General features: G+C 41.2%; 1 protein-coding gene across 2 annotated transcripts; it reads right to left on the bottom strand.

Annotated features, from left to right (window-relative positions):
• Positions 1–3,330: 3,330 nt before the first annotated feature.
• Positions 3,331–11,720, bottom strand: LOC121563346 (OX-2 membrane glycoprotein-like). 2 transcript variants are annotated; one of them, XR_006659027.1, is made up of 9 exons: positions 11,560–11,720; positions 5,343–5,678; positions 4,813–5,118; positions 4,691–4,726; positions 4,500–4,605; positions 4,323–4,416; positions 4,063–4,092; positions 3,865–3,927; positions 3,331–3,486 (listed from the first exon to the last, which is right to left on the bottom strand). XR_006659027.1 is itself a non-coding variant. In XM_045216452.1 (8 exons), exons 1-6 carry the CDS (start codon positions 11,609–11,611, stop codon positions 4,338–4,340), a joined length of 915 nt encoding a protein of 304 aa, XP_045072387.1. In that variant the 5' UTR covers positions 11,612–11,720; the 3' UTR covers positions 3,331–3,927; positions 4,063–4,092; positions 4,323–4,337. The 2 variants fall into 2 exon arrangements, 1 of the variants encoding a protein (XP_045072387.1); XM_045216452.1 differs by having other exon boundaries at positions 3,331–3,927.
• Positions 11,721–11,923: the final 203 nt, after the last annotated feature.

Raw genomic sequence — 11,923 nt, 5'->3', positions numbered from 1 at the left:
CAGGTGTCCACATACTTTTGGTCATGTATTGTACGTGTTTGGAGTTGTTCCAGGTTATAAATAGGCTATATAAATTCACCCCAAAATATATAAACATTGATTATTATAAATGTAGGGCCTATAGGTTTGTCTCATCTTTCAAAAAGAATGCAATATAGACAACGTTATTATGAACGTTTAACAGGTTTTTATTTTAACTGGGCCCTATAACAAATACATACTGCTTTAACAACTACTTACCCGTTGAGCAGTGGATGGAGTTAGTGAGAATCACTCAATTCTGTTCTCTGTATGGTGCAAAACCTAATCTGCTACACTGACTATCAAATCCGTGTTTAAACTGAACAGACCGGGTGTGATATGTTCCGCCTCTTCATGAGTGACGTCAGTTGAATGAGCGCTGCAAAACTACTGTATCAAACCCGTTTCTCTACGACCTCTCTCCCTAAAAGTATATTTAGGCGACCCCTAGTGGCAATTGTTTGTAAAGGTCTCTTGAGTAGCAGAAGAATCAAAGACGATTCACTTTTAAAGCATTACCAGCAGAAAATGTATGACACGTTAAATAAAAACGTACATTACAACATTGTTTAAACATTTTATTTATAAAAGTAGAAAACACACACACAACCAAGTACATTACAACATTGTGTATTTTACAGCATTTGATATATAAAAAGTGAAGAAAGAAAACAACACACACACCATGAAAGTAGTCTACATGATGACATTGTGTAGGTTATAATATTATAACACACACCATGACAGTAGTCTACATGATGACATTGTGTAGGTTATAATATTATAACACACACCATGAAAGTAGTCTACATGATGACATTGTGTAGGGTTATAATATTATAACACACACCATGAAAGTAGTCTACATGATGACATTGTGTAGGTTATAATATTATAACACACACCATGAAAGTAGTCTACATGATGACATTGTGTAGGTTATAATATTATAACACACACCATGAAAGTAGTCTACATGATGACATTGTGTAGGTTATAATATTATAACACACACCATGACAGTAGTCTACATGATGACATTGTGTAGGTTATAATATTATAACACACACCATGACAGTAGTCTACATGATGACATTGTGTAGGTTATAATATTATAACACACACCATGACAGTAGTCTACATGATGACATTGTGTAGGTTATAATATTATAACACACACCATGACAGTAGTCTACATGATGACATTGTGTAGGTTATAATATTACAACATTTGATTTATATTAAAGGGAAGAATAAAAACAAGTCTAGTGTGGATTTATCATGTTTCATCATTAACCAACTGCTAAATATATTTACATACATACATACTGTATTTACCCATACAATAACCAGCAGGCCTATCTACAGTGGGGGGAAAAAGTATTTAGTCAGCCACCAATTGTGCAAGTTCTCCCACTTAAAAAGATGAGAGAGGCCTGTAATTTTCATCATAGGTACACGTCAACTATGACAGACAAATTGAGAAAGAAAAAAATCCCGAAAATCACATTGTAGGATTTTTAATGAATTTATTTGCAAATTATGGTGGAAAATAAGTATTTGGTCACCTACAAACAAGCACGATTTCTGGCTCTCACAGACCTGTAACTTCTTCTTTAAGAGGCTCGTCTGTCCTCCACTCGTTACCTGTATTAATGGCACCTGTTTGAACTTGTTATCAGTATAAAAGACACCTGTCCACAACCTCAAACAGTCACACTCCAAACTCCACTATGGCCAAGACCAAAGAGCTGTCAAAGGACACCAGAAACAAAATTGTAGACCTGCACCAGGCTGGGAAGACTGAATCTGCAATAGGTAAGCAGCTTGGTTTGAAGAAATCAACTGTGGGAGCAATTATTAGGAAATGGAAGACATACAAGACCACTGATAATCTCCCTCGATCTGGGGCTCCACGCAAGATCTCACCCTGTGGGGTCAAAATGATCACAAGAACGGTGAGCAAAAATCCCAGAACCACACGAGGGGACCTAGTGAATGACCTGCAGAGAGCTGGGACCAAAGTAACAAAGCCTACCATCAGTAACACACTACGCCGCCAGGGACTCAAATCCTGCAGTGTCTGACGTGACCCCCTGCTTAAGCCAGTACATGTCCAGGCCCGTCTGAAGTTTGCTAGAGTGCATTTGGATGATCCAGAAGAGGATTGGGAGAATGTCATATGGTCAGATGAAACCAAAATATAACTTTTTGGTAAAAACTCAACTCGTCGTGTTTGGAGGACAAAGAATGCTGAGTTGCATCCTGTCACGGATGTAGCCGAAGCTGCTCCTCCTCCTTGCTCGGGCAGGCTTCGGCGTTCGTCGTCCCCGGAGTACTAGCTGCCACCTATCTAGGTTTCAGCAATCGTCTAGATTGGTCTGCTTTGTGTACACCTGTTTCCCATTAGTGTTGATGGTTTCCCTTTATAACCCCTGTCTGTCATTCGTTTGTTGTGTGTGATTGTTCTCCGTTTGTTTTCGGCAGGACTGTGTATTGCGATTATTGTTCCTCCCTGTTTTGGAGGTTTTGTTGTTTTGTACTTTTCATTACGTTTATTAGTAAAGTACATCTGCCAGTCTCTCGGTGTCCTGCGCTTGACTTTGTTCACCGCATACACGTTTATCCTGACACATCCAAAGAACACCATACCTACTGTGAAGCATGGGGGTGGAAACATCATGCTTTGGGGCTGTTTTTCTGCAAATGGACCAGGACGACTGATCCGTGTAAAGGAAAGAATGAATGGGGCCATGTATCGTGAGATTTTGAGTGAAAACCTCCTTCCATCAGCAAGGGCATTGAAGATGAAACGTGGCTGGGTCTTTCAGCATGACAATGTTCCCAAACACACCGCCCGGGCAACGAAGGAGTGGCTTCGTAGAAGCATTTCAAGGTCCTGGAGTGGCCTAGCCAGTCTCCAGATCTCAACCCCATAGAAAATCTTTGGAGGGAGTTGAAAGTCTGTGTTGCCCAGCGACAGCCCCAAAACATCACTGCTCTAGAGGAGATCTGCATGGAGGAATGGGCCAAAATACCAGCAACAGTGTGTGAAAACCTTGTGAAGACTTACAGAAAACGTTTGACCTGTGTAATTGCCAACAAAGGGTATATAACAAAGTATTGAGAAACTTTTGTTATTGACCAAATACTTATTTTCCACCATAATTTGCAAATAAATTCATACAAAATCCTACAATGTGATTTTCTGGATTTTTTTTCTTCTCATTCTGTCTGTCATAGTCGACGTGTACCTATGATGAAAATTACAGGCCTCTCTCATCTTTTTAAGTGGGAGAACTTGCACAATTGGTGGCTGACTAAATACTTTTTTCCCCCACTGTATGTGTGTCAGCCATTCAGTCCACTATTCAGTACCCACAATGCCTATGGATAGAGACGGTCTCTGAACCACACAGATGTGTGTTAGACAGTGTGGTAGTCACTCAGTTCTCTAAAATGTTCCTAAAATAGAAAAGTCAAAACTGTCAAGTGTTGACAGCTATGGTTTAATACAAACAAATAGCTGAACAAGGTGTTTAAAATACAATTAAAGTGATCATTATACAGTATACTTTTATTTAATCAATTTCAGAATAAGGCTGTAATGTAACAAAATGTGGAAAAAGTCAAGGGGTCTGAATACTTTCCGAATGCACTGCATTCTGTATAAAATAAGGTAATTTAAAAATTGACTGAATGGAGTATCCTATATTAGTGACATGATTAACATAACAACAATGCAAATCATTTGCATGTATTCAGTCACCATGACTACCACCACAGAACATCATTCCAGAGCTTCTTGTTGAGAGAATAAAATAAAAGAGGACTTAAACCTACTTCTCTACAACATCTTGTGCTTGTTGCATCATACACTTGGCTGAGGAGCTGAGGGAGTGTAACCTGAAACACAAAAATTACATTTTGGAGTGATGTTTTGAATTTTGGGGGTTATTGTGACACATTATAACATTCACAATCATCTCTGTTTCAAGCACTCTACCAGGATGATAAAAATAAGGTTGTACAAATACTTACATTTTGAATGGACTGGAGATTGTTGTGGTCCTGCAATAAAAATAAAAATTGGCAATGATAATGAGAAGAGCCAAATCATCTGTTGTAAAAGTGTACTAATATAACTACTTTGTGGACATTTACAGTTACATATTCTCCAGGGATTACATTTGATGCTGAAAAACAATTCAGTGTTCTACTCTATTCCTTACCTACAGTAAGTACAAACACTGTTTACTTGAAATCATAAACCCTACTGTTAATTAGAATATGTGTCTTACTGTTAGATTAGACCTCTAGATTTCAGGGTCATCATGTTGAGGGTTGACTGTTGATAGTTCTTCCTGATCTCTGTCATGGGCTGTGGGATTTGGGCTAAAGATTGTTTTTGTAAGTTTGACAATCAATGTCAAATTAATACTGTATTTTCTCTTTGTCATCTGGACAGTAAAACTTACCTTCTTATTTTATTTCTCAGTTTGCACCACCACAGTGCCACAGCTCCACAGCACACAGCAATGAAACACAGAGAACCCATCACTGCAGCAATCACTGTTGTCTTACCTGTGAAAGATGACAAAATGAGAATGGTACAATTCACAGATAAGAGTGTCAGAGATTAGTTGTGGTCATTAGATTAATGACTTACCACTGATCCTGTCACCATCAGTGACCTTAGGTAGACCTAGCACAGAAAATACAGAAACAATACTTCAGAATGACACCAGCATGTTGATTGTTACTGTAGGCATGTACAGAACCATTTCTCACCAGCAAATGGAGCTTGAGTTCTAGCTGGAATAACCATGGATATGTTCTTGGTGACACCTACAGAGAACAGTGAAACCATACAGCCAACCCTCGTGTCTTTGTCAGGTAGACTGAATGCTGCCAGCATGGAAGTTATGGTGACACTGACAGTTCCATTGGGATGGGTGACATTGGCCATTGTGGAATTTTCTAGAATTTCTGTGTCTTCCCAGGTCACTATAGGAGCAGGTCGTCCAGTAGCAGAACAGGACAGAGTGGTGTGACTGTTGTTGGTTTGTGTGATGAGGAGTGAGGGTCCATACAGCTCTACAGAACAACAACAGACACAGATCACAGTGAATGTAAATACTATAATGTTTTCATGTACATTATTTACTAAATGATTCCATTTACATTATTTACTAAATGATTCCATTTTGATAAATTATTGCAAGACATTGGATGTATGATCTGATAAAATGGCTGCCTGAAGTTCTGAAGAAGTTGTTCTGGGTCAGTCATTTACAGTACATTATGTTATCAGTTTTTACCATTGACTTGGAGGCAGGTCCTTCCACTGATAGGTCCATCTGGAAAGGTGTTAAACAGACACTTGTAGCAGGACTCATCTCCTCTTGACACTCCTCTGATGATGATAGAGCAGTTCTGCAGTCCCTCGTCTTCAAACTCCACTTTCCCCTTAAAAGGTGGGTTGACATTAGGACCGCGTTTACTGTAGGTGGCCACATTTTCAATCGCTCCAGGTGTCACTTTTTGCCAGGTGACTTGCCGCACGTCTTTGGGTGTCATGAGCTCACAGTTTAAGACTGCATCTTCTCCCAGGGTTGCTGTGACAACCTGCTGTGTTCTCACCAGCTGAGAGAGCCCTGCATGAAGACAGTTACACACTACTTAGTACTTACTACATTACAAACTCACACAAACACACATAATCAGTTGGTAGAACACGGTGCGTTGTGGGTTTGATTCACGCTGGGACCATATTCTAAAACAAATGTATGCACTCACTGTATTGTAAGTTGCTTGGGACAAAAGCATCAGCTAAAAGCCATATCTTTAAAATATATATTGTATCGTTTTGTAGCACAGGGCTTTGACTTTTTCTTTTTTTGATGATTTATGTTAATACAACATGCAGGAGGGCCAAAATGTCAATTGTATGATTTAGAGGCAATTTGTGTTACGTTGTGTTATGTTACTTTACGTTGTGTTATGTTATGTTGCGTTATGTAATCATGTCTTGTGTTGTGTTGTGTTTTCTTATGTTATGTTATGTTGCGTTGTGTTGCGTTATGTTGTGTTGTGTAATGTTATGCAACTGTTTGAATAAAGAAGAGCGAGACAGAAAAACATATTTGTGTGATGTCATCATGTGTGATGTGCAGAAAGTTTCACTTTACTGAAAGCAGACAATTACCACTCTATTATTAGGCATTTCATCACTTTACCTAATGCAATGAAAGATGAAAACCAATCAAAAATGACTTTATAGAGCAGCCATACTCAACTGGCAGGTCACGGTCCAGATCTGGACCTAGAACGGGGTCAATATAGACCGTGGTCCAGATCCACACCTAGAACGGGGACAATATAGACCGTGGTCCAGATCCACACCTAGAACGGGGTCAATATAGACCGTGGTCCAGATCCACACCTAGAACGGGGTCAATATAGACCGTGGTCCAGATCCACACCTAGAACGGGGTCAATATAGATCGTGGTCCAGATCCACACCTAGAACGGGGTCAATATAGACCACCGGTCCCAAGTCTTTTTTAGACACTCAGTCAGGCTTTCAACTTAGTTAGGAAGGTGTTCCTCATATTTGGTATTGTCAGTGTATATACAGGCAGTTTGTGGGACTGGTAACAGGGAAAGACTGACTCGGTAATGCTGTTGAAATCTAGTTATTGAGGAGAAACGACCACACAGGATTTTTGTACATCTTGCAAGCCAAGGATGACAAGGCTTGGGTGACTGCAGGTCAAGTTGTCCCTGTGTCCCTTTGTGGACAACAGGGGGAGGAGGTACCATAGAGCCTGTGCTGGCAGGTTAAAGGAGAGTAACACAAAGCATGAGTTTATAAAAACAACTTTGAATTAAGTTTTTGTATGTTTATTCTGTTAGTAGGTGATTGATATTAACATGTAATATTCTAAATAAAACATTTTCCTCTAGTGTTATTATGAAAGTGCAAATATTGATATAGTTGTTGAGGTATGCAGCACTCTAATTCACAAGGAAAATAGAGAATTTCAAATAAAAAATTGTAAATGCATTTTTTTAGCACATTTGTGCATTTATGGTTGGTTAAGACGGGACCCACGAGTGCACTTTGATAGCCTATGCAATAGCTATTCAAGATAGGTTCAAGTCCTGGCTCTGGCTGGGCCACTCAAGGACATTCAGAGACTTGTCCCGAAGCCACTCCTGCGTTGTCTTGGCTGTGTGCTTAGGGTCGTTGTCCTGTTAAGAAGGTGAACCTTCGCCCCAGTCTGAGGTCCTGAGCATTCTGCAGCAGGTTTTAAGGATCTCTCTGTGCTTTGCTCCGTTCATCTTTCCCTCGATCCTGACTAGTCTCCCAGTCCCTGCCGCTGAAAAATATCCCCACAGCATGATGCTGCCACCACCATGCTTCACCGTAGGGATGGTGCCAGGTTTCCTCCAGAAGTGACACTTGGCATTCAGGCCAAAGAGTTGTTTCTTGTTTCTCATGGTCTGAGTGTCCTTTAGGTGCCTATAGGTCAACTCCAAGCGGGCTGTCATGTGCCTTTCCTGAGGAGTGGCTTCTGTCTGGCCACTCTACCATAAAGGCCTGATTGGTGGAGCGCTGCAGAGATGGTTGTCCTTCTGGACGGTTCTCCCATCTCCACAGAGGAACTCTGGAGCTCTGTCAGAGTGACCATCAGGTTATTGGTTATCTCCCTGACCAAGGCCCTTCTCCCTTGAAAATGTTTGGTGCCCTTCCCCAGATCTATGCCTCGAGACAATCCTGTCTCGGAGCTCTATGGACAATACCTTAAACCTCATGGCTTGGTTTTTGCTCTGACATATACTGTCAACTGTGGAACCTTAAATAGACAGGTGTGTACCTTTCAAAATCATGTCCAATCAATTGAATTTACCACAGGTGGACTCCAATCAAGTTGTAGAAACATCTCAAGGATGATCAATGGAAACAGGATGCACCTGAGCTCACTTTCATGTCTCATAGCAAAGGGTCTGAATACTTATGTAAATAAGGTATTTCTGTTTTGTTTTTTAAGAAATTTGGAAAGAAAAAAAATCTAAAAACCTGTTTTGTTTTTGTTGATTGATGAGGAAAAACAAATTTCAATTTTACAATAAGGCTGTAACGTAACAAAATGTGGAAAAAGTGAAGGGGTCTGAATACTTTCCAAACTCATTTTGCACAGCGTCACATCCATAACGGAGAATGTCACAACGGTACATTTTCTCTCTAAAGTATATATGACCATTTTTACATGTTCATCATTGTTGTTTTAGTGTGTAGCCAAGCCTTACTTTCAGTGGCTATCAATATTTTACCATAAGATTTTGAGATTCACAGACTTTTGCTGATGTGTCCATTCTCCCAAAAATGCCTGTCCATTTCCGTCACATCCATAATGCATGTTTTGTTGTTCCGTTACTTCAAACTGGTATTACTTAGAATTGTGTCGTTTTGTGTCTACACTTCCCCTATAGGGTTCTACAAATATACACATTAACATTTTCCTTTATGATAAGTCAATTAGCCATTTTGTTTCTCATGTTGTGTGTGAATGTCACATCCATAACGCTGGAATTGCCCTGAAGGGACTAAACAACTGCATAAATACATATGCAGTATTGTATCAATCATTTCAATTCCCATGTTATATGTTTGTCCATTTCAAAGGACTCTTGGAAGACTAGCCCTTGGTGGGTTAAAAGAGATCCTAATAAAATTAATGCTGCATTATGTAACATTTTGGGAGAGCTGACCAAATTCACATAGAAAAGTGTGTTATAGATCTGTCATTATTAAAAGCAAGTCTAAGAAGCGGTATAACTATTTTATGTGAGCTATTTCTATGCTTCCCGTTTTTAACTTTCGTTTTTGCATCTTTTACTTTAGGTTTGGTACACTAGTTTCAAACAGCTGAAAATACAATATCTTTGGTTATTGAAAATATATTTCAAAGCGGTTTAGATGTTACCTATATTCTCTACACTAAACATTGCTTGTTTTGTCACATAAACTGAAATTAGGCGAACTACTCAAATTTTTGCAACCAGTAAATGGCGGAGTGATTTCTGCATAGTGCACCTTTAAATGAAATAAAATCAACCTCTGAGAACTACAATGTAAAAAATAATCAAGGTGGCCCAACTCAAGATCTTTTGGTAACTAGTCTGACAGCCTTTTAAGTTAAATCAACTTTTTGGAGAAGCGTTGCATAAGCCTCACATTTTAAGTTAAACTTTTCTAGCTCAATCAGACAAGTTGGCAAAACTTTGTTCCAACTTAACTAGACAAGTTGGATTAAGGTTCAATCAACTTAAAATCATGTGTTTGATAGATGTTTGTATGGAAATTATTTTGTAGGTTGTTATATTTGTATTAAGTTTGAGACAAGTATGTTAATGTTGTACTTAGACTCCACCTTGACTCCGTTCCAGTTTCAGTTTGTCACGCCCTGACTCAGAGGACGCTTATATGTTGAGTCAGGGTGTGTATATTCTTTGTTATATATATTCTATGTTGTGGGTCTATTATGTGTAGATCTATGTTGGCCGGTGTGGTTCCCAATCAGAGGCAGCTGTAGCTCGTTGTTTCTGATTGGGGACCATACTTAGGCAGCCTTTTGGCACTAGTGGGTTGTGGGATCTTGTTCCGTATAAGGTTTGTTGTGTGTTACCTTAGGACTTCACGTGTCGTTGGTTTATTGTTTTGTCGTGTGTTTATTCGGTATAATAAACATGTATGCATATCACACTGCGCCTTGGTCCGTCCCGTCCTTCAACGAGCGTGACAGAAGATCCCACCAGACCTGGACCAATCAGTGTGCCGAGGAGGAGCAGAGAGGATGGACTTGGCAGGAGATAAGAGAGGATCTGGCAAGAAAGATGGAGGCCCTGAAAGGGATCAGGGTGGAGAGGCAACCCCAAGAAGATTTTTGGGGGGGCACACGGTGTGGACGACGAGGCCGCAGGAGGCCGCGATAGGGCGGATCTGTTGGTTAGGAGAGGAGGCCACCAGATTACGGGGGCTATTGGTTCAGACGGAGCAGAAGGAAGGTGTAGAGGCACGGCGAGAGGAGCTGGTTAGGCAGCAGAAGGAGCTGGGGTTAATCAAGGAACCCAGTCCTGCTCCTCGCACCAAGCAAGTGGTGCGTGTCGCCAGTCCGGTCCGGCCCGTTCCTGCTCCTCGCACCAAGCCAGTGGTGCGCGTCGCCAGCCCGGCCCGGCCTGTTCCTGCTTCTCGTACCAAGCCAGTGGTGCGCGTCGCCAGCCCGGCCCGGCCTGTTCCTGCTCCTCGCACCAAGTCAGTGGTGCGCGTCGCCAGCCCGGCCCGGCCTGTTCCTGCTCCTCGCACCAAGCCAGTGGTGCGCGTCGCCAGCCCGGCCCGGCCTGTGCCTGCTCCTCGCACCAGACCAGTGGTGCGTTTGTCCAGTCCGGCACGGCCCGTGCCCGTTCCACCAGTGCCTAATCCGGCACCGGTCAGCTGCTCCACTCCGGAGCCAGAGCAGTCCGCTCCACCGGTGCCTGATCCAGCTCCGGTCAGCTGCGCCACTCCGGAGCCAGAGTGCCCACCCGGCCCCTACCCTGTTATGTTTATGTTGTGCGGTCGGAGTCCGCACCTTTGGGGGGGTACTGTCACGCCCTGACTCAGAGGACGCTTATATGTTGAGTCAGGGTGTGTATATTCTTTGTTATATATATTCTATGTTGTAGGTCTATTATGTGTAGATCTATGTTGGCCGGTGTGGTTCCCAATCAGAGGCAGCTGTTGCTCGTTGTCTCTGATTGGGGTCCATACTTAGGCAGCCTTTTGTTCCGTATAAGGTTTGTTGTGTGTTACCTTAGGACTTCACGTGTCGTTGGTTTATTGTTTTGTCGTGTGTTTATTCGGTATAATAAACATGTATGCATATCACACTGCGCCTTGGTCCGTCCCGTCCTTCAACGAGCGTGACACAGTTATTATCCAATTCATTGACTGGCCAGTGTTTTATTTCTATCCTGACAACAAATACACTTTTTTGCTATATCTGATGTAATGCATCATATGTCAGCTACTGAAATATATATTTTAATTGTGAACTGGTCCCTGACAAGTACATTTATTAAAATAAAGTAAAATACAAATTGCAGAGAGGCACATTGGGAAATATGTTAATAGAACACATGTATTTTGAGCCAACACAGTATTTTAGGTTGAGATTTTCAGCAAATTCAGACTGTTTTATTCAAGTATTCCATGTCAGCTCAACAATCTCCCAATTCAAATGTCCAGTCAACTTGGATATTTAAACTACATGGACTTTTTCTAAATTGCAGTTTTAACAGTATAGAACAGGAAGATGCTGATGTTTGTAAACTGATGGTGACCGGACCTGCCATTCACCAGTAAAAAGGAACCTTAGCTTCAAACAATGTTTCGAATTAATTGTATACCTTTAAGGTCTATTTGCAGTTACACCTGATGCATAATGCACCTATACATTTAGTGTAGTTCATATGAAAACTGATATAACTCACCCTCAGCAAGGAATAGCAGCAGAACAGAAAGGCAACTTTTAACACGAGCCATGGCAGCAATCTGTAGCTAGGTGAGGCTAGGTGATGTAAATGGACGTCTGGATGATGTGCGGCAAAGTAGTATTTCCAGCTAGGAACCGTTTTCAAGGGATGCATTGTGGGAGGCATGGTAACGTAGTCCGTTGGATAGTTTAAAAACTAACAAGCTCTGTTCTGCAACCTTGTTGGCCAATTTTGAATTTGTTTTGGGAACTCCTCCAATAGAAATGAAGACAATTTCTAGTCTCTACAGCTCCTCCAGTGCAAGTGAAAGTAAACAAAACGGTATCTGGAGAACACCGTTGCAAGGTTGGGGGTAATAACA

Source organism: Coregonus clupeaformis, unplaced genomic scaffold (assembly GCF_020615455.1).
Source record: "Coregonus clupeaformis isolate EN_2021a unplaced genomic scaffold, ASM2061545v1 scaf0713, whole genome shotgun sequence".
Classification (NCBI taxonomy): Eukaryota; Metazoa; Chordata; class Actinopteri; order Salmoniformes; family Salmonidae; genus Coregonus; species Coregonus clupeaformis.
The sequence above is the reverse complement of the archived record's forward strand: the minus strand, read 5'-3'. Positions and strand labels throughout refer to the sequence as shown.